The sequence below is a fragment of the Condylura cristata genome, unplaced genomic scaffold, assembly GCF_000260355.1.
Source record: "Condylura cristata isolate star-nosed mole 26May11 unplaced genomic scaffold, ConCri1.0 scaffold00016, whole genome shotgun sequence".
Lineage (NCBI taxonomy): Eukaryota > Metazoa > Chordata > Mammalia > Eulipotyphla > Talpidae > Condylura > Condylura cristata.
This window is the reverse complement of record NW_004567117.1, coordinates 20,175,396-20,196,626: the sequence shown is the minus strand read 5'-3', so window position 1 is coordinate 20,196,626 and position 21,231 is coordinate 20,175,396. Positions and strand designations below refer to the sequence as shown.

General features: G+C 33.7%; 1 protein-coding gene across 1 annotated transcript in view; it reads right to left on the bottom strand.

Moving 5' to 3' along the window:
* The window catches only part of ASXL3 (additional sex combs like transcriptional regulator 3), a 124,773-nt gene that overhangs the window by 47,185 nt on the left and 56,357 nt on the right, over positions 1 to 21,231 (bottom strand). Inside the window, exons 5-8 of the mRNA XM_012725786.1 lie at positions 18,067 to 18,184; positions 16,998 to 17,117; positions 6,726 to 6,889; positions 5,142 to 5,253 (exon numbers count right to left, since the gene is read on the bottom strand). Coding sequence (XP_012581240.1) covers positions 5,142 to 5,253; positions 6,726 to 6,889; positions 16,998 to 17,117; positions 18,067 to 18,184 — 514 coding nt within the window. The remainder of the gene's footprint in view (positions 1 to 5,141; positions 5,254 to 6,725; positions 6,890 to 16,997; positions 17,118 to 18,066; positions 18,185 to 21,231) is intronic.

The following is a 21,231-nucleotide window of genomic DNA, read 5'->3' as shown; positions in this document are numbered from 1 at the left end:
ATGTAATTTCAAAATAAGAAAGTGCTCAAAGAATAATGGATACATATGACAAGACACTGGAACAAGCTGGAAGTAACAACATCTGAGATGATCTGAATATTGAATTATTTAAAAAAAAAAACTAGACAATGAAAACATACAGGCATAAGTAAATGGATGGTGAAAATCTGAAGAGGGATAGATATTAACATAATTTAGGACAAATTCCTCACAAAATATAACTGAATTGCAAAGAATGAAAAAGAAACTGCAGCAGCTTGCAGGAGATATTTTAATCAAATAATTGAGTTAATTAATATCATCATTATTGGGACAAATCAAAATTGTGTGCTACTTGGTGGAAGGAAAAGATATACATCATTTATAATATTCTTTCCAATATATATTATATCACAATGCAATAACAAGGAAGCATCACCAAAAAAAAAAAAAAAAAGAAAAAACTCAAATGAACATGATCTTCACAAATGTCAAAATTATGAAAGTAAAAACAGGGCTGAAGAACTGATACAGAATGAAAAAAACTAAAGAGACAGGACAACTAAATGCAGTGACAGTTTCTATACTGGGTCTTGTTGCTCAAAGAAACATTACTGTGACAACTAGCTACACTTTAATAGCATCAAAGAAACACAGGACCACTGTTACCTTACTGATCTTGACTGGTTGTATTTTTCTTATGTAAGAGCATGTCTTTGTTAATAGAAAATACAACCTTAAGACATAATATGTTGGCTGTGGAGGAGGAAAACTGGATCAATCTGGATATTTGCTTAATGTACCTTTAATTTTTTTTTAAAGTTTATGATTATTTTAAAAAATTTTAAGACATAAGGCATAGTGTCTTCTGATGCACTGGTCCTTCACAGGTCAGCAAAGCCGAGTGAATAAAAATAAAGGATGAATGGAAAGAGATTTAAACAAATACATTATGTTTATTTCCCAATCATCTCCTCATGTTCATTTCACACTGTTGTCTCTATATAATACCCACATCAATGATCTTTCATAAATTTGCTGCTTATCCCCTGGCTTTCTCCCATTTTCTTTTTTACCTATATATACTTTTCCACAAATATATGAACTCTGTAAGATGACTATGATATACCAAACTCTTATTAAATCTCACAGCTGATGATATGTTATATAGATGTAACTTCATCTTTTTAAAGTCTCAAAACTGACTATATTATCACTTTCTAGACATTTCATATAGTAGAAGCCATCAACCCAAATTGTTGAAAATGAAATTCAATGCCTATATTTACTTCAATGAGCACTGTTACCAAGCAACCTCCATCCCCACCACCACCACCGCATATCCTTTACTAGAACTTCCTGAAAATGAGATTTTCAATGTTTCCTTGACCTGTACCACAGTGAATCATAGTATTTCAGGAGATAGTGGGCACTATAAGCTGCAAGAAATAAGTAGTCTTGGTTGACTTCAAAGCAAATTTCAGATCTAATTTCCTAGTTTAGTGTTATTAAGTAGTGGTCACATGTGATATAAATAGTACCATCGGGTGTGTATCTTGCTCCTTTCTTTGAAACATAAAGCTCTACAAAACCGAAACAACCCAATCAAAGCAATAGGCAAACAAAGTAGATATTTTTCCAAAAATATTCAAATAGCCAAAAGGCACAAGAAAAATGTTCACAATCATTATCAGAGAAATGTGAATTGGGCCCACAATGAGATACTATCTCACACATGTGAGAACAGCTCTTTCAAAAAGACCAGAAGCAACAAATGCTGGTGAAGAGACAGAGAAAATGGGACCTTCCTACCTGTTGGTGGGAATGCAAACTGGTCCAGCCTATGGAAAGCAACATGGAGGCATCTCAAAATATTAAGAACGGATCTTTGTTTCAGCCAAACAACTCCACTCCTAGACATCTACCGACAATACTGAAAACCACTAATTGGAAAGGAATTTGCATTCCCATTTTTATTGCAGTGCAATTTACTATTGCTAAATTATGGAAACAACATAAGTGACTGAGAAAAGATGAATGGATGTACAGAACAGAAGAAGATGTAGTACATACACACAATATAATACTACTCAGGGGCCAAGAAATATAACTCATACCATTTGCAGCAACATGAATGGAACTTGAAGGGATGATGCTAGATGAAAAAAAGTCAGTCAGGAGGAGGAAGGTAAATACCAGATGGTGTCACTAATATGTGGAATATAAAGTAACTAAACTAAGAGTCAGATAAAAACACACTTTTTTATCTGGCAAAGGGTGAGGAGTGATAAGAACAAAGAGGGAAGGAAGCAGAATCATCTATGATGGTGGAACACGGGTTAGCTGGAGGTGGGTGCACTATGGTGGTAATTCCTGAATGGGGTGTCATAATATCACCTCAATTAAAATGAATAAATATTAAAAAGTCAAAAGTTAAAAAAAAAGAAATACTGGCATTAAAGTGTTTTCTTCATGAATATAAACCATAAAGCATCCATTTTTTGATTCAAATAACCATTCCACCAAGAGGTATTAAGGTTTTGAATAGCACCAACAACAGGAGATGTTTTTTAACAACATTTTTAAAAAATATTAAATAATAATCAAGTTGTCTTTGATGATTAATAAATCTTAGGACCAGTAAGCAGAAGCCTACTCTTTACTTTCTAATTACCTGAGCTGATAAATCCCCTGTATATTTAAGTCAGTTTGAGATTGACTTTTTGTTTCAGTATAATGAAGTAGAGTAAAACTAAAACATAAAAGTAAATGTGACAATATTATAAAACATCCAGGAGTATGTTAAAAAACAAAGTCTAAGATTAAAAAGACTCTAAAAAAACAAATATAAAGACATATCATATAGACTGACTTAATGACAATTTAGTTGGTAAGATGAGTAACGGAACACCATGTTTTAAAAATGAAAAAAATGCAATGAACATTTGTTTTCCATGGTCCAGAGTAAGAAGCCCTGTAGGTTGCTTCAGGGAAGAAAATGGGCAGGATTCTAGAGAAGTCAAACAAAGACATGAAAAAGCCAGAAGCTTCAAATTTGTAGGAATATATGAGAGCAGGATTTCACAAAATATGAGAGCAAGACTTTAAAAAATGAAATGGATATGAATGAAACACTTGTCCAAATAAATCTGTTGTCAAAATTCAATATTCATATTGCTAAGTAAATGAAGTTGCAAGAACTAGAGATATCCATGCATGCTCAGATAGAAGACTACAGAACACTTAACACCTAGCATTCTTCCATTAAGAACTCTGAGGGTCATTTCAGAGGTTCTATATGTCAGTGGGAAAGAGAAGAGGAGGTACCATCTGTGGTGTCCCCATGAACATTCCCTCTGCTGGTTTCCTATGCTGCGTTGTTACAGAATAAATTCTGTTTGTGGCTTCACTAACTGATTGTACTTGGAGATCGACTAATTACGGTGTAATCAGAATCACTTTCAGATGTTTTCTATTCATTTTCCTTAGAAAATGGTTGTGTTCATCCTCTTTTGGGTATTTATAAACTGGACTGAAAAAATCAACAGTTTCAGTGGCTTGTTGGATCAAAGCTTTATCCTCTTCCCCGCCCTTATATGAATTAAAAAAAAAAAAAAAATAGGGCACAGCAACAGAGAGCTCCACATTTCTTGGTATCCACTATTAAAAGGCTCACAGAGCCTTCTGTCCTCCCAAGTTACCCCAGATAAGATCTCCATTTACCTTCTACACCTTTGACAAACCCATACCATAAGCAGTATGTTATTAATGCCTCTTCATCTGTATTGAAAATATGCCTGGAATTCAGTCCTTTCTTTTTATTTCCAAGGCTAATGTCCAAGGTCAAGTCTTGTTGCATACCTCAACTACTGCAATTGTCTCTTATCCAGTCTCCCTGTCTGATCTTTCTGCCTGTCTAATCCATCACTCATAGGGTTCTCCTGGATCCTAAGAGAAAATAAGAACTGCATCCTCTCTCCCACCCCTATCCAAGCACTAAAATATTAATTTAAATATTCTATGTGTGTCATTTTTCATTTGAAAAATCTCTGATAGTACTGTCAGTTTTAGAAAAAGATCAAAGAGTTGAAACCAGGTCTTCAAGGTTGTAAACCTGAGAGCCATCAGCAAAGCATCCCACCAACTCCCCCTGCATGATGATCCAGTTATAAGGAACTATCGCATCTCCTGAAATATAGCTTTGTAAGTGGCATGCTCTCCCTTTACAAAATTCATTGTCTTGCCCTATTTACAAAATCCCTGCTAGTCCATCTAGCTCAACTTAAATCGTCGTTCTACCATAAATCTTCTCCAATAACAATTTCAGATGAAGTCTCTATCCTCTGAATTGTCAAAGAGTTTTCTTTATACTTATATTTTGACATTTATTATTCTGCCTAGTCTTAATAACTGTGGTATGGATCTATTCACTTATTGTATTTTTTACTAGTAATGAGCAATGTCCTGTATTTCAGCATGAGCCTTTCTCCTCTAGCTGTTGCACAAGATACAAGATTCATTCTTGTATCCTCTATATTTAGTAAAGTTAAATATATTCCACACATATGTGCTCAGTAAAGATTTCTTGAATAAATATATTCCCGGTGGACTGTTTTTGGTGGAAGGCAGGTATTGTGCCTCATTCATTTGTATTTCTCATAAACACTAGAAATACTAAGTAACAGAAACTGTTAAAGGTTGAATAACATATTAGACTTCAACTGGTCTTCTGGTTTACAGAAATACTTGGCTAAACCCAGGAAAATTTGACACTTCTTCATTCCAAAAAGATTGGAGCACCTTAAACATGTCAAGTCTTATTCCAGGAGCTAGGGATAAAAGTGCAAACAAGATGAATCACACAGATATTGAAGTGGAAGAAATAGTTGCACTGCTAACAGCAGTGCTCCCTAAGATAAAGTTTTTCTTAACGCTTGCCCTCTACTCTCAGTAACACAAGCTTAATACCTGAGACTCAGTCTTCTCCCTATCTTTAAGTTTTATCTGACAAAATGTAGTTGCTACCACTGGCAGAGGAGGAGGAAGATGATGGTGATATCTACATTATCCTGTTCTTTAATTTTCACACTAGTCTTTAAATTCAAGCCCTCATTTTGTCTTTTTGGAACAACTAAAATTGAACTCTAACTTCTCTTCCTTACTTTCATGTTTCCCACCCCTAACATTCCTTTTTAGTACTGCCAGAAGCATTTTCTTGAAAAGGACTGATCTTATTACATTATAGCTCTGCTCAAAAGCCCTCATGGGTTTGCACTGCAAACACAGGAAGAACAGTGTTCAGATTCTTTAGCCTAATGTTCAAGGAATCTATTGTACTGTTTTTCATATAGTCCAGACTCCTAAAAAATTTCTTTTTGATTTTTATCATTGAACCTTCCATTTGGTACTTTCCATCTATTTTATTCAAATTCTCACATATCTCAAGGCCCAATTCAAGAATCTTAATTTTACCTCTGATTTTTCCTTTATGTATATGAAAGCTCCATATGCCTTTTTTAGTGTTTTTCCCATTTAAGCCTACTTGTTTCTCTGTATATTTTTGTTATTCACAAACAAGGTTTAAGTGTCTAATTAGGATGTTATAACTGATTCAATAAACATTTAACTGGCATTTATTATTTTTCCAGAGATGTATTAAAACATATCCAAAAAAAAAAACACAGGAAATATTAAATATTTTTCTGTGAAACAAAGACAACATCACAAATAAAAGTGTACCTGAGGTCAAAATACTATTCTAAATATAAACAAATAATCTCTATTAAAGAGAGAACATAAGAATGGCAGCAAACAGTAGCCCATCTTATTTAAGTAGGCATGACAGGAAACAGAAGAAAGTGGAATCAAGTAGATAACTAAGAAAATTTATTCAAGGAAATGCAGTAATATCAATCTTATGTATGTACCTATTATTTTGAATCAATCTTATGTATGTACCTATTATTTTGAAATAAATATTCAAGCACACATATTGTCCATCAACCAAAAATTATATACAGTGTCAAAGTGTACTGAAATATGACTCATGAGAAATGTTTCCTACTTATCACTTAATATTTTTTATGGAATTTAATAAAAGTTTATGTGATGAAGTATTTTTTTCCTTTTCTTTTGTAAGAATATTACTTTAGAAGATGATTGATGTCAGCTATTATGATGCTATATTTGTATGTCCTTATTTTAGAAGCTTTTCAAAATACAAAAATACACTTACAGCATTTCTAGTTATATTAAAGAAGATAAAAGGTGATTATTTATAGGCAATCATATTCATGATGATAGACTCTCAAAAGGCAACTGCAAACATAAATTTTAGGTGCTTTTTAGAAAGAGTTGAGAATAAAAACATTTACATAATTTCTTAGAAACCCTGGCTTTTTATTGCAGCACTTCAATATTCCCTCTGGGCAAAGGAGCAGCTCCTTCAAAGATTTATTTGATAATGGAATGTATGATGTCTTTGTTTTCCCTTTCCAGTTTAGGTAGGTCTGTTGTTTGCATTCTACGGCAATGTGCAGAACTTTAAAATTTGAATTGGCTCACTACCAATAAAAAATGGGTTTGTGTTGAGCAGATTAAACAAATATACAAATGCTAGCAAAAACAGTACAGAAACTACACAAACATACTATTTTAAAACAATCCATCCATGTATCAGTCATCTCAGTGCTATTAATAATAATGTAACCGGTGACTAATATTAAATGTCTAAAGCTGCTACTTACCTGCCTATCCACTTCTGGGAGTAAAAGCAGGAGGTATTGTTGAAAATGCTGAGGTAAGGAAGCAAATGTATGTTTATTTATTAATGCCCTCAAGTTAGTGTTGACAAGAATAGATCCTGGAGTTTCTATGTCAATGTCCTCAGCTTTGGTCCATTTCAAGTGTCCTATAATAAAGAATTGAGAAGCATGAATTTACCTCAGTAAGAAAATTGTGTATGTATAAAAAACATCACACAACAATCTTTAATTCTATTCTCTTTAAAACTGTATTTCAGAACTCTTCCCAAAGTTTCTTTGTGTTTCTGTCTTGCTTTGATAGTCTTTAATTTTCGCAAAGCATGCTTCACTCAGTACAGGCTTTATTTTGAACTCAAAGTATATAGTGGGTACAGGTAAAAAAAAAAAAAAGTGCTTTAATCATAATCTTATTAATTAGACTTTTCATAAATGTTACAAACAGAAATGTTAGTGATGCAATTTTTGTAGATTCTATTAAGACCTAGGAATTAGGATAGATTCTATTCTATGATAACAGTAACAGGATAGTTAATTTTCATTAATTTTAATAATTCAGAATACTCTGAATGATGCCTGTATTTCCATGTCAGACACAACACTAAGTGCTGGATTATTTCAGAATATTCCTAAACTGAGTATTTTAAAGGTAATAATTTACAACGCAACCCTTTATATGAAAATATCAGCTAAAGCATGAAACAAGGGAGTTACCACCCTCAGTTACTTGAGTTAAAGAGAATCAAGTATCATTGAATAAAGTATGTTTTAAATCAAAGGACTGCAAATTATGGTCCATGACCTATAACCCAGGATAATGACTGTTCTGGTAAACAAAGTTTTACTAGATCATAGTTAGGTTCAATTGTTTACAAGTGTCTAGGTCTGCCTTGTACTACAATGCTGAGCTGAACAGCTGTGAGAAATTTTATGATCTGAAGAATCTATAGGATTTATCATCTGACCTTTGAGTAAAAAGAAGCCAACTTTATTGTTTTATTTTAATTGAGGTAACATTGGTATACAAAACTACTTAAGATTCAGAGGTTTAGGATAACACCCCTTCAGAGATCACAACCACACCCACACTCATATTCCTCTACCATAGAGTCAGTGGGCACCCTTCACACTTTACTCCCCACCCTCCCTCAACCCTCTATCAGCTTCAATTCTTCAGTCAGATTTCTAGGCCTATTATTGGTATAGTTTTTTCTGACTCTTTGACTTGCTTCTAAATTCTGCATATAAATGAAAACAGCTGGTATTTGTCTTTTTCCTTTAACTCATACTGATTAACATCATAGCCATTCCAATTTGACCCCTGTTGTCACAAATGGCAACAGCTTATCTGTTTTATATAGCTGAGTAGTATTCCACTGTGTATATATACTATCAAGACAAAAAAAGGCATACAATTCATTATAAAAAGGGATGGCACTAAGATTTTTTTATTAAGGCACATTTAAAATGGATGAACTTGAAAAATGAGAATTTGTTTCTTTTTTTAAACCAGTGGACAAAGCAAAGGAAAAATCATTTTAAAAAATAGAGAGCTGATGAAATATCTAGAAAGCAGCATAAAAATAATGAGTCAAAAGCAGGATAGAGAAGGAAAATACAGGAAATACACAAAGCAGAATGCACATATATATAAGAGTGTCAGAAAAAAATCAGGATGGGGGAGAGGCAGTATTTAAGTGCTAATAAATGATCCTATTTTAGTCATCTGATGGGCTAAAGGGTTTTTCAGAATTGAAAAAAGAGTCCACAGATAAAGCAACATATCAGATTTCAAGGAATATTTATCGTTTCTCTATCCAATGTATTCACATGAGAAAATATTAAAATCATTTTTGAAAATCTAAAAGCAAATTTGAACAAAATACATTATTTATAATGGAATGATAGCAAAGAAAGTTTATCATCAATAAATAACAGATAACAGTGGCATAATTTCACAAGACCAAGCAAAAATAATTCAACATAGGGTTCCATTAATAACAAAGTCTCTTTTAAAATGTAATAATAATAATAATTAAAGAACATTTTCAGTATCAAATGGAAATTCTACCCCTTGAGAATCTTGATGAAATAACTACTAATAGATGTTCCCAACAAAGAAATTACGACAATTAAGGAATATGTGGCCATGCTAGACTAAATACTAGTAAGTATGAGTAAATCTTAGTAAACACTAACTGAAAATACTAATAACTAACAAAGATAATACAAATTGGAAGTAAACAAAGGAAAAAAAGAAAGAAAGAAAGCAACTGTATGCAAGATTGTATAGGAACAAGAGAGGTAAACACTAACTCTTTAATTTGTTAAAACCCTACAGGTGGCTATTGGAAGAAACAAGAAATAATTATAACTCCCAAACATATGCATGAAAGGAAAACTCACTAAATGGAGAAGGCTTAAAGAAAATAAGAAAATTAATTGCCACAAAGGCAATACAAATGCATTTTTCACATTAGATTTTAAAAGATTAAAAAGTGCAGAATTCAGCTATATGATGCTTACATGAGATAAACTTATAGGATGATGAAAGTGAGAAGATAAACTAAGGAGAGGCCATGATTACACACAAAAAGGCAATGCTATAGTACTGACATAACACAAACTAAAGGTTAAAAACGTTACTGAGGATGAGAAAGGCAATTCCTTCGTTGTAAAGTATAATTCACTGAAAAAACAGAATGACTTTAAACCTACATCTATTTAAATAGCATTAATTACATTCAAAATTTTAAATTGAGAAATTTAAAGAGAAATAGGCATTTCAAAATGTTATCTTAATATACTTGTCAAAAACAGAGATATCAGACAAAAAAGTGAGATGTCTTAATAATAAAGCGCACTATAACAACTCAATGATAAATCCTGAACCACTGAATATAGCATAAAGCACTCCAGTGATCCATGAGAGAAGGCAAACTTTTCCATCAGCACCTAAAGAATAAATAGGAAGGGAAAAAATGACCAGTGAGCTTCAACAAATGTTGATGACCAACATAAAACCTCATCTCTCTGTCTGCAAAGAAATAAAGTTAGGTATTAATAAGATGGAAGAACTTAGAAGCATCCATACCCACCATATTCCTATACATTCAAAAGCACATTTCTAAGAGTTTTACATGTCAAAAAAATATTTCTAATGAGAGTTACAAAATATTAGGACTCCAAATGAGAACTCAAAAATGTAGTTCAATTGTCTTTAAAGGTATAGAGTAGGAAAAATAATGCCAGACAACAGGTAAAGAAAACAAGCTATTTAACTCACCTTATAAAGTTAATCTAATTGTTACTCTAAAACAAGTACTGTATTAAAGAGAAAATCTATTGGCCAATCTCATTCATAAATATAAAAGGTTACAAAAGTTGTACTGATTTTTTCTTTTTAGATGCAAAGCAAATTTGATGAGGCAAAATATGTTAAGTCAAAGCGATGGTAAGTGCATAAGTGCTTTATTAGCATCTACATTTTTCTTTAACTTTATTAAAGTATTTCACAAAAATAAAGTAGGCCCAGAGAGGTAAGAATTAAGAAGAAGCTTATTTTCTTAGGAGTAAAGACAAAGTATAACCCAGAGACAAAAATACTGAAAAACAGTAAGTCAAGGAATTGGTTACATTTTCTTTAGGAAGGTGTTTGGGTCATTTACCAAGAATGAATCTAACTGGGAGGGAGTTTTAAGGAAAGCAGAAAGTTTTAAAACTTTGAAGACATGTTAGTAGCAATGTGAGTAGATCTTAAGCTATTGACTACCACTTAATGTGGTTCAAATCTTTCAAAATATCATAGAAAATAGAAGATATAGAGTCTTTTATGACAAAGTCAAAAGATCTATTTCAAAGATGTCCACTGAGGCTAAAGTATGGTTTATAATTTTGGAACACAGGCAGAGTAGATGAATTTACTGCTAAATCTGTTGCTTCATGGGATGTCTAATTCTGTTTTATTCCATTTTAATTATCCTTACACACTTATTCTGAATAGGCTTAAGAACAATCCAATTATACCTGATTGTCTTAGCTCATTAAAGCTAGTAACTCATCCCCTACCATCTCCAAAGACCAAAAAAAAAAAAAAAGCATAGCTATTTTATTGTTCAATTCCTGGACACAAGAGATTGTAAAATAATTGATGGTAAAAACTAGGGGAGATGCAACAATTGCCAAACTTTCACAAAGAGAATCTATGCTATGTAAAATCACACTAGGTTGACCTCATGATGAAAATCATGATGAATGTGTCCAGTCAGGAAAATCATTATTTTGACCAAAGGGAGTTCAAAGACCACCAAAAGCAAAGGTGGCCTTTGGAGCACCTGCTAGGTAGTCTGCTGGCTTGTACTCATATTTTCCAGAAGGGAACCCACACAGAATTGATACCTTAATCTATACACATACAGACATACACTCGTTCAGAGGGAAGAAGAACATACAAAGGCAGATAAAGGGTTTATGTTATAAGAAATAGAGAGTTCAAAACAAGAGTTCTTTGTTACTGAAAGAAATTACCAAGACACAATTCTGAAAGAACTCAGAAAATGGCTTTAAAGATTAAAATTTAAGGCAAAGAAATAAAAATCCATCAGAGGGAAATGCAAACCTCTATGATATAAATCCACTAAGACTTCACAACAGAAGCAGCTATGTAAAAAAAACGAAAAGTTTGTTGGGGAACACAGTTTCATTGAAAGAAACTATGGAGATGATGATTGAAAACACAATATAAATGTTATAACCTGTTTAAAAAGATAATATAACTTGCAAAAATGTGGAGGTAGGGGAGACTTTAATTATTTCCCCATCCTTTATACTGTCCAAAGTTGAAATGAACATTTTTTCAAATTATAAACATGTGAGACTTTTAACTATGAATGTATCTGTGGCAATGTTGAGCAGCTTAGTTTTTGGTTTTATCCACTGTTCTTTATTACTCAGCCTAAAATTAATTGAACTTAGTACTTTTAATTAAAATGGCTGTAATATGGTTTTTTGTTTTGTATTGTGCTCTCTGGTTATAGATACACATTAAGATATGTAAAGTAATGTTTATAAAGCACTGAGGGAAATTACCTTGGATGATAGGATTTAAGTTATTATTCAAATTTTGTTTTTATTTTTCTGCATTAATTTATCTTAAAAGATGAAACATTTTATGAAACCAGCAAAGTTGTAATTCTTCACTGAAAAAGATTAAACCAAATAAAATTCACTGGAATGAATCCCAGAAGTTTGACTCAGTGAGGAAATTTATTAAAAATCCCTCAGAGACATCCATTAGAAGCTAAGATTTGTTTAGCAAGCACTTTTTAAATGCCTACTGTGTGATTGTGTAGGAAGAAGTATAATTAAAAACCACTTTAGGTCAATGACCCCTAATTCAAGGAAATTGCATTTTGGTTAGAGAAAAATGTGAGAAAATAATACATAACAAGATATTCACAATCCTTCCTCTCAATACTCTGAAGACAGTGAGAGGTTAACATACTAGGATCACCTCAGAAAATTCCAGAGGGGAAGTTTTAAATGAGTTTTTAAATTTTTATTATGATTTTTTTATTGACCACATTTGTTTAATATATTGAAGTAACGATGCATTATAACATTATTTAAGTTTCAGGTGTGATGTGTGTCGATTCAATATGTATATACTACATTAAATTCACCTCTAAAAGTTTAAATCTATCCCCCATACCCTGCTCCCTTTTTCTGATGTACCCACTCTCCTTCCTACTTCCCTTCTGGTAACTACTAATTTTAAATGAACTTCATCATTTGTTAAGAAGAAAGGATATCTCACCGCCCCTGCACCTCTGGCCTTGTACCCCAGTTCTGTATGCATAAATAAATAGACCTTAAAAAAAAAAAAAAGAAGAGAGGGTTTCAACATAACTGATCAGACAGAAAATCATGTACTTCAAACTCTACTGCATCTGCCACCTATCTTTCATCTCACTAGATGAGTCTTATATGGCTGGATATCTGGTGTTCTCTCACTATTATATTAATTCTCAAGACCTATGATAATAAAGGGTCTCTCATCTCTCATAGATACTGCTAGCATTATTTATTTTAATGCATATCAGCATTGTGTTTTCTATCATGTATGATTTAGAAATGGGAGCAGGACCAACAAGGTTTCGTCTTTGTTTTTGTATTATAACACGATCCAACAAACACTCTCAGCTCCTTATTTATTTTAAATGCACTCACCTGCCATGAAACCATGTCTTTTCAATAGAAGAGTTACTCTGAAAAATTTTCCCATAATTTTTATATATAACCGTGACCAAGAACAAACAAAGCAATAAGAACACTATTAAAATAATGGACTGCCAAGTTGAGAGTGACATGTTTCTCACAAGAAGTACTAAATCACCATCAGAGCTAGAATGACTAAGGAAAGCTGAAGCTCAATTTTTTTTTTTTAAGTGTGTGCTCCTAACCCTCCCAGGGAAGCTGTCGTGTGAAAGGAACTGAGAAGTCTGTATTGTTCCCTTAACTGCAGTCCTCAAGGAAACACTGAGCCCTGGTCTGTATGTGCTTGAGAGTCCAAGGTTAAGGTCAAACCTTTACCTAGAATAGGACAAATATCCTGCAATCAGTAATTGCCAGAGAGCAAAAGGAAATAATTAAGAGATAATTAGAAATGTTTTATACCATGTTAGAGAAATCTCAGTGAGGGAAAAAACTTAAAGTCTAATGACAGGATTTAGTTTCAGAAGTACCAATTTAAGTCAGAACAGCCCTCAATCAGTTTTAATTCAGAATGATTTCAACAGGTAGTACTTACAGACAGTTACCTCTCCCTACACAAAGCAAAGATGGCTAAAGTTACATTTCTGAAACTGTGTGAATTAGATGTCTGACTCTGGTGGGAGAAACAGATGAAGGCGGACGGCTTTCTCTACCTGGCCTGCACTAGGTTGTGTGGGATCATCTCTTTTCATATGGTTCACAAAGAATGATCTTCCCCAAGAGCACAGATACCATCTTCATTCAAGGACATATAGAGCTGTGTTGCTATGCCAAAACCCACCCACGGGAGGCCTCATCCAGACAAGTTTACTAATCCGTTCATACATTCGCTTAACACTTATTTAACACCTACAGAGCATGAATGATATAATGGATACAATAAGAAATAAAAAGATGGACAGGCCATTATTCCCAAGATATCAACAACTTAATATCAAAGGGAGGAAAATGCATATCAATATTCCTTACTGAACACTAAACACCATACAGATTCTAAAATGTTTCATAGAAAACTTTTACATCATAAGACTCCCAAGGTCACAAAATACCGAAACAATTACATTCTAAAAAGAGACACAGATTACTGTCTGAAGATAGTTACATTTAGGGCTTTTTTACCCCCATTTTTCACTTTTTCTCTGTATATTGGTGCGCACACAGTAGTGCTTTAACAAATACTACTGACTTCACACGCACAGTGTGATCGCCATCACAAGCAGCAGAGTGGAATGTCTATCAGACACAGTTCTTCCCAGTTATCACCTCCGGTTTATTTCTGACAATTTTACCTTAATTGACTTATTTTAAACCTCACCATACAAGATCAGCCAGGGAGTTTTATAGTTGCAAGCTTCTTTCTGTGTATCTAGAAGTTGCCTTTTAAAACCATGCCAGACACAGCACTTCTTGGAGTGCTATGTTGCTCCTGGAAGGTTCCCGCAGATCTATAATCTATTTGACATTCAGATCACATCCAAGATTAATAGCTTTGTCTAACTGTATCTTGGTTTGTATTTTAACTGTATCATTTATGGGCAAACTTCTTAACCTCTGTGCCTCAGTTTTTTCAGCTACAAATGGAAATCACTGCACTCTGTTTTTGAAAAGGGATTAAGTGAGACAAGTTATATAAAAATACCTAGAACATTCCTTTAAGTAGAGGCAGAGAATATGATTTCACTTCTCCATTCCTTCATTAAAGTAACTTCATTATTTCTACTATTTTGTAACCCAAAGGAAAGTTGGTTAAAAAGAACAGGGTATTCTCATTTATCACATTTGAATTTGCTAAGAAATAAATTAAAATACTATGATAATACAAATTCTAGCATGTAAGATAATTTAGAGAGATGCAGGACTGCTAGGTAACAACAGTAAGAATATAAGAGAGCCTGAATGAAGACCTGAGCATTGGAGGGGATATTGAAAATAAAAACAGATCCTTACAGACCTAAATGTAGGTTCAGTCCATAGCTAAGCAATATAAGAGAGGTCCTGTGCTTTGAATTTTCTTAAAATAGATTTGCAGCAAGTTTACTGAGGATGGTAGCAGACTGTTTTAAACTGAAAGTGAGACTTAGTATGCTTGGGGTATCAAGCCACGGAACTTTTTGGATGGTTTTAGGGTTTTCTTTAGTACTTTATTCATCTATTACTCCTTCATTATAGTTCTTTTTATTTCAGAAGCGAATCACATTAAAGTATTTACTTTATAACAACCAAAAGAGTAAAACAAATCCACATAAACAAATATGTAAAACTGATAATATACAAACACAAACTCATCCATTGTGCTTTAGACAAAATGTATAACACTTAGCCTGGAAGTAATGCAAAAGAGGTAATTTGTTATGTTTACAGAATCTAAAGCAAAAAATAAATTTTGCTTCTCCAAAATAATCTTATCTGGAAATAAATAAATCCTATTCAAAGACTTTTTACTGATTACTTCTATGACAACAGCTATAAATGCACAAAAATAAATCACAAAAAATGCACAATAACCAGATATGGAGACAATCAAAAATTCTTCAATAAATGACTGAATGGCGAAACTGCAGTATATATGTGTATATATACTCAATGGAATACTATTCAATTATTTGAAAAGATGAAATCTTACCTTTCTGGACAATATCGAACTTTAGGTGACTATGCTAAGCAATAAGTCAAAGTGAAAGACAATCACAGAATGGTAGCTCTCATTATGTGGAACATGAATAAACAAACAAACCAACAAAGAACAACAACAATAACTCAAGACTGAGAAATATGGCAGTTACCAGAGATGAATACAGCAGGAGGAAAGTGTACAAAGGTTAATTTGATAGTGGGAATGACACCAGAATTTTGGTGCATGTGATGAGATAGATAGATATCCATATATCAAGGTGTGACATCCCAAAGTTTAAATAATCCCAAAGTTTAAATAATTTTGTAAACCAATGATGAATCAATTAAATTATATTTAAGAAAAATCCCAAAGACTTTTTATTGAGTATGTTCCCAGGATTTATCAAAAGCCTGTATACCTGGTATATAGTAGGCAATCAATAAATCCCCATGGAAATTAAAAAAAAAAAAAAAGGACATGGGTTAAAATCTTGTTTGAATTTTACAAATAAAGAGCAAATAAAAACTATCTTAAGTTGCAAAGTAAGTAGGTGGCCAAATCAGCACTAAAGCTCAGGCACATAAATTTGTAATTTGTTCCATCTATTTTATAAAATGTCATTATGATCCAGTTCATAACCATGACCTTATTTGGAGATATAATAACCAAGTGAAATTAGGTCCAGGTACCCAGCAAGGCAGATTGTGTCAAGAATTATAGTACTCAACACAAGATGGCTTTATTTTTACCCTTTTTATTTTCATATGCCTTTCTTTCCTTCTGAATGCTGCTGTTGAATTTTTGATGGAAAATTATCAGGAGGCACATTTTCAGAAGAAAACCTGATACCATCTTACAACACCAAGGACTGTGTCTCCTATACTTCTTAGCAATAATAGAAAAGCCCTCCTGAGTATTTCAGGCAGTACAGATGAAAAGCAAGGTAAAGCCGTTTTCTACAACAGACCCCAGTGGCAAGGTACATTCCAGCTAAAGAAACCCCAAGGTTTCCCCCACCCCAATCCACTGTATTCTAATATGTGAAACCTAGTTACAGGAACAAAACATTGCATTTTAGGTAGTATCATGACTTGACAGATGATTACTCCAATATATAAGTCATTTTTTAAATCCTTTATCTTTAGTCTCCATTTCATCCAATATCATTTACATACTTAGCAATACACTTGAAATCACTGTGGTGTATCTATGTTTCCTTAGTTAGCACCCTTTTGGGTTGAGGTAAATTGGAAAGCTTTTTAAATTTCCTTGTTTAACCATTAAAAAATGATCTAGGAATTTTCTATAATTTCATTTGAAAAGATATAAATCTCAAATATGTGAAATGTCATAGTCTATTGAACACTCACCTAAACCAGACTTTTTTAATCGTTTTAAGTGCTGATTTGTTTGTTTTCCAGTGGGAGATTTTTGCCCATGTTTCATTTCTTTATCTGAACTGTCTGCTTCACCATTTTTAGATTCAGATCCTAAAAAAGGAAATAGTTATTATGTCATTATCTTCCTCTTGCTGTCCTTGAAAAGAAAAATCTCAAATTGTCTTTAAACCCATAGATGTAATCTCTTTTTCCAAAAGATACACTACCTTTGGCCACAATTTGATTCCTCTACTGGATATAAAGCAAAAAGCCCAATAAATCAATCAAACAGAACAAAAAACAGGAACAGATGGTCTAATACTGGAGTCAAAAACACATTCACTGATCTGATAGCTTTTAAAAGAAACACTCAGATCTTTTGTAAAAATACACGAATAAGCTTCAACAATACTGTGCTATTTCGAGATGATGCAAGACAGAGACAGAAAGATGAAGGAACAAGAGAGGCTTGCAGAGAGGAAGACATCATACTTTTATAAATAACTATGTTGATGTAGGAATAGAAAATGCAAACATCAATCTATAATAAATAGAATGGTACATAGCTGAGATAACGTGACAGACGTTAAGTTAGAAGAAAAGGTCAGGGCTGCACTGAGGTGAGAAGAATGTTGCCAGGACACAAAACCTAATAAAGGATGGCTGATTCTGCCGCAGAGTACTGACAAACAAATTCACACTCACTCCCGAAAGAACTGCTTTTGATGGCATTACACATCAGCATGTGGTCCACCATTAAAGTTCAACATTCAAACAAAAGACAAAGCAACAACAACAAAATCCACCTAAGCATTGCCACACATTTTCTTAAGCCTACTGACATTAGCAAATGAAGTCCTTTGATGATGAGTGAGCTGCTGCCCTTTTTATTTTTTTTTAAGAGCAAACTATCCTATTATTTTTGAATTACTGAAAGATTCTAAGGTCTAAAAAAATGGAAGTATTATTCAGTTTCAGAGAAAATTCATGACATCTCTCTTAGTGAGGAAGTCTCCTCCGGGAAGAAACTGGCCAAGCATACAATATTTTAACTCTTTACCTGAAGGCGAATCCGACTGCTCATCAGACACCTTTAATGGTGTCAAAACAACACGAGGAACAGTCTTGTTTACCATCATTGAGACTCCATTTCTTCTTTTCTGCTGCTGTCTCAAAGCCTACAAAACATGATAATAAAATGTAAAAATATAGCCAAAATGATTTCTCATAATTGAAATAAATGATCCATTTGCCCATTGTTAGACAGAACCTCTTTAAGAGACTTAAATTCCAAAGAGTCAGTAATTTGTCAGAATTTTTAACAGTCACCTTCATGTCATTTTCCCTCAAAAACATAAAACCAGGTTTTGGCAGAGGGACTAAATCTGAGACAATTTTCAGTATAATTCTGAAAACAAAGCCACACTTAAAGGTTTATTCTACCTTAGCCGCATGGCTTGAAAGCCCATGGAATTTGAAACCATGACTCCCAAGTAAAATAAATGTAAAATAAATGTTTCAACACCAGGATAAAAATATATGTGTCTGCACTTCTCTTGCAGGTGCGTCCTCTCCAGTGCACTGCTCAGTCAATCAAGTTAACACCAAGTGTCATCAGTATGTACAGCAGGTAAGGACTACAGTATTGATGCACTCACTCAGCCGTGGGGAGCGCTGCACAAAATCACTGAACATGGCAGGAATCATTTATTTCTGTGAAGGGAATCAGTCCTAATCTTGGAAACCTTGCAGCACTTGGCTTCTGTCTGCTTGACTTTGGACATTAACCTTCAGAACACGAACATGACGGCGTTCTGGCAAATCCAGGGGAAAAAAAAAATTGATAGGAGAATAAATCTCTCCAAATGGGTGTGCTTTGTATTTCATAAATGAATCAACCATGGTGATAATAATGTAATAAAAGACATTTAAAAGTTTTGAAATACAGCTTATCTAGCTGATCGCTTTACACAGAAAATTACCTGTAATAAAAGGGGTCTTAAACACAGGAAACCGAAGAGCCATTAAGTTCACGGTTACAGGAATGCTAACACTCCTCAAAAGGTTAAAAGGCTGGCCACAGACAGTCTCAGACCTTTCTGTTTCTGGCTTCTATGTAATTTCTACCAATTCTATAACATCTCAGTTATGTGATTAATGCTTTTCAACCAGCAGTTGTCAAAGTCTCTTGAAAAACTGCATTTATTATATACCCCATGACTCTCAGAAATAGTGCCACTTTATTTACAAAGGACAGTTAACTGAATGTCCAACTTGTTGATTGCAAGATTTAGCAATGGGATAATTATAGAAGTGAAAAATTAAATACCATTTAAATAAGAGAAGACATTTCCAGATGAGATTTAAAACCAGATGGGAAAGTAAATTACTTGAAAGTTCTATTACAAATGATACTGTGGCTAGTGATAAAGAATTCCTCCCTGTAACTATAAAGTGCCAGGCACTGTGGAGGGACAAGAGATACAAAGATGAGTAAGATGCCATCCTCCTTATCTTTAACTTGTCAATAATATTTAATGAGAGCATATGTGCTATAAAACAGGAGTCCACATGTCATATATCCCCCTTGATACTTCTCATGACAGCCTAAATGGGCATTTTAAAATAATTATTTTATCTTAGGGTAGGGAGATATATTTTAGAAAATGTTGGTTAAGAAAAAGAAGTAACCATAGACCAGAGGCTAGAATCATGGATCAAGTATGGCATGCCTTTTTATGGCATGTAGTAAAATAAAGTCACACAAAATACTGTCCTCTATTTTTAAAGTTCATAGAACTGAACATCACTGATAATGATGACAATAATTGGTAGAGCTATTTTTAATTTTAAAGAGTCAATATGTAGTCGGGGAAAGCATAAAGGAATGTTAATACTAAGTCCATCTCAATGAACTTTTCTTAATATGTATCTTCTACTCCAAAAACTTGAACAATACCATATATTTTGAGATTCTAAAATGTAACACTTGTACCTATAGGTGACCAAAATTATGCACATCGATAAGAAATTGGTTGCTTTAAGTGTATTAAAGCAATTGTACTTCTGGGGGAAAAAAAAGCAATATACTTGACTCAAATAACTTTTTTTTTAGGAGTAAGTAAGCAAACTTGGGAAAAGCTTATTTACTATGACACTAGTCACAGTAGTAAAGCCATAGGCTACCAGACAAATTCTGAGGGGTCAGAGCTCAATTATTAGAAGTTTTATCTTGATTGGATTTACAAGATCCATAGTCATATTAGGGTACAACCTTAGGCTACCATGAAGATTCCAATTAACTTTCTAGAAAGTGGGATTCTGGAGATTGGGGATATCCTTTCAAGCAGATCAGAATGTAGAGGGGGGAAAAAGGGAGGCAAAGCTGCCTCAAATGAGATGCTTAAGATAGTGTGAGTTGGTTCCAAACAAGAGAACTCTGCTATTTGTGTTAATAAAGAAGGTTAATAAACCTTCTGTCAATTTCTGCCTTACAATGATTGCTGGTCTCTGTTGTAGGGCATGCATCCTGCAAATAGAGGCTAGTTCTCCACACTTTCTCTGACTGGCTATGCAATTTATTTCTACAACTACATACACATCAACGACTCAAACAATGTTGTCTCTGTTTCACAATCCTTTCAAAATGCAACGTTTATTTGGAATACGCTGGCTAGAGTAAGACAGTGACAGAGGGGAAAGTAGTAGTGTGTGGGAAAAAACACATCTCACTGCAGAAGGTAATAACAACGCAAAGAAATGCCACAACTGGACTTCAGATGAGTATTTGTTTTTAAATAGTGTGCCAGACAAAACAAATAAGACGGATTCAAATTCAGAGTGAGAACACAAATCTTTGATATCTGCTAAGCACTATTCCCACACCTCTCCAAAAAAAAAAAAAACCAAAAAACAAAACTGAGTCTAACTAATGTGCTGCACTTGAGAGGCGTGGGGGCTGCTCCAGAGCCATCTTAGTAACTGTGTGGGGCCATGATTAAGGATGAGGCTGCAGAGGAAAAAACAGACTTAGCGAGCTGAGTAATGCTGGGCACTATGGAGGCAAATACTCCTATAAAACAGAGCCTACAGTATTGGTAAGATGTTGTAAATAGGAAATTCACAGAGATGTTTTTCTAAGATTTATTTGTGCATACAGAACCGGGGTACAGGCCAGAGGCTCAGGGGCGGCGAGAGGCTTCACCAGAGACAGAGTGGGGAGCAG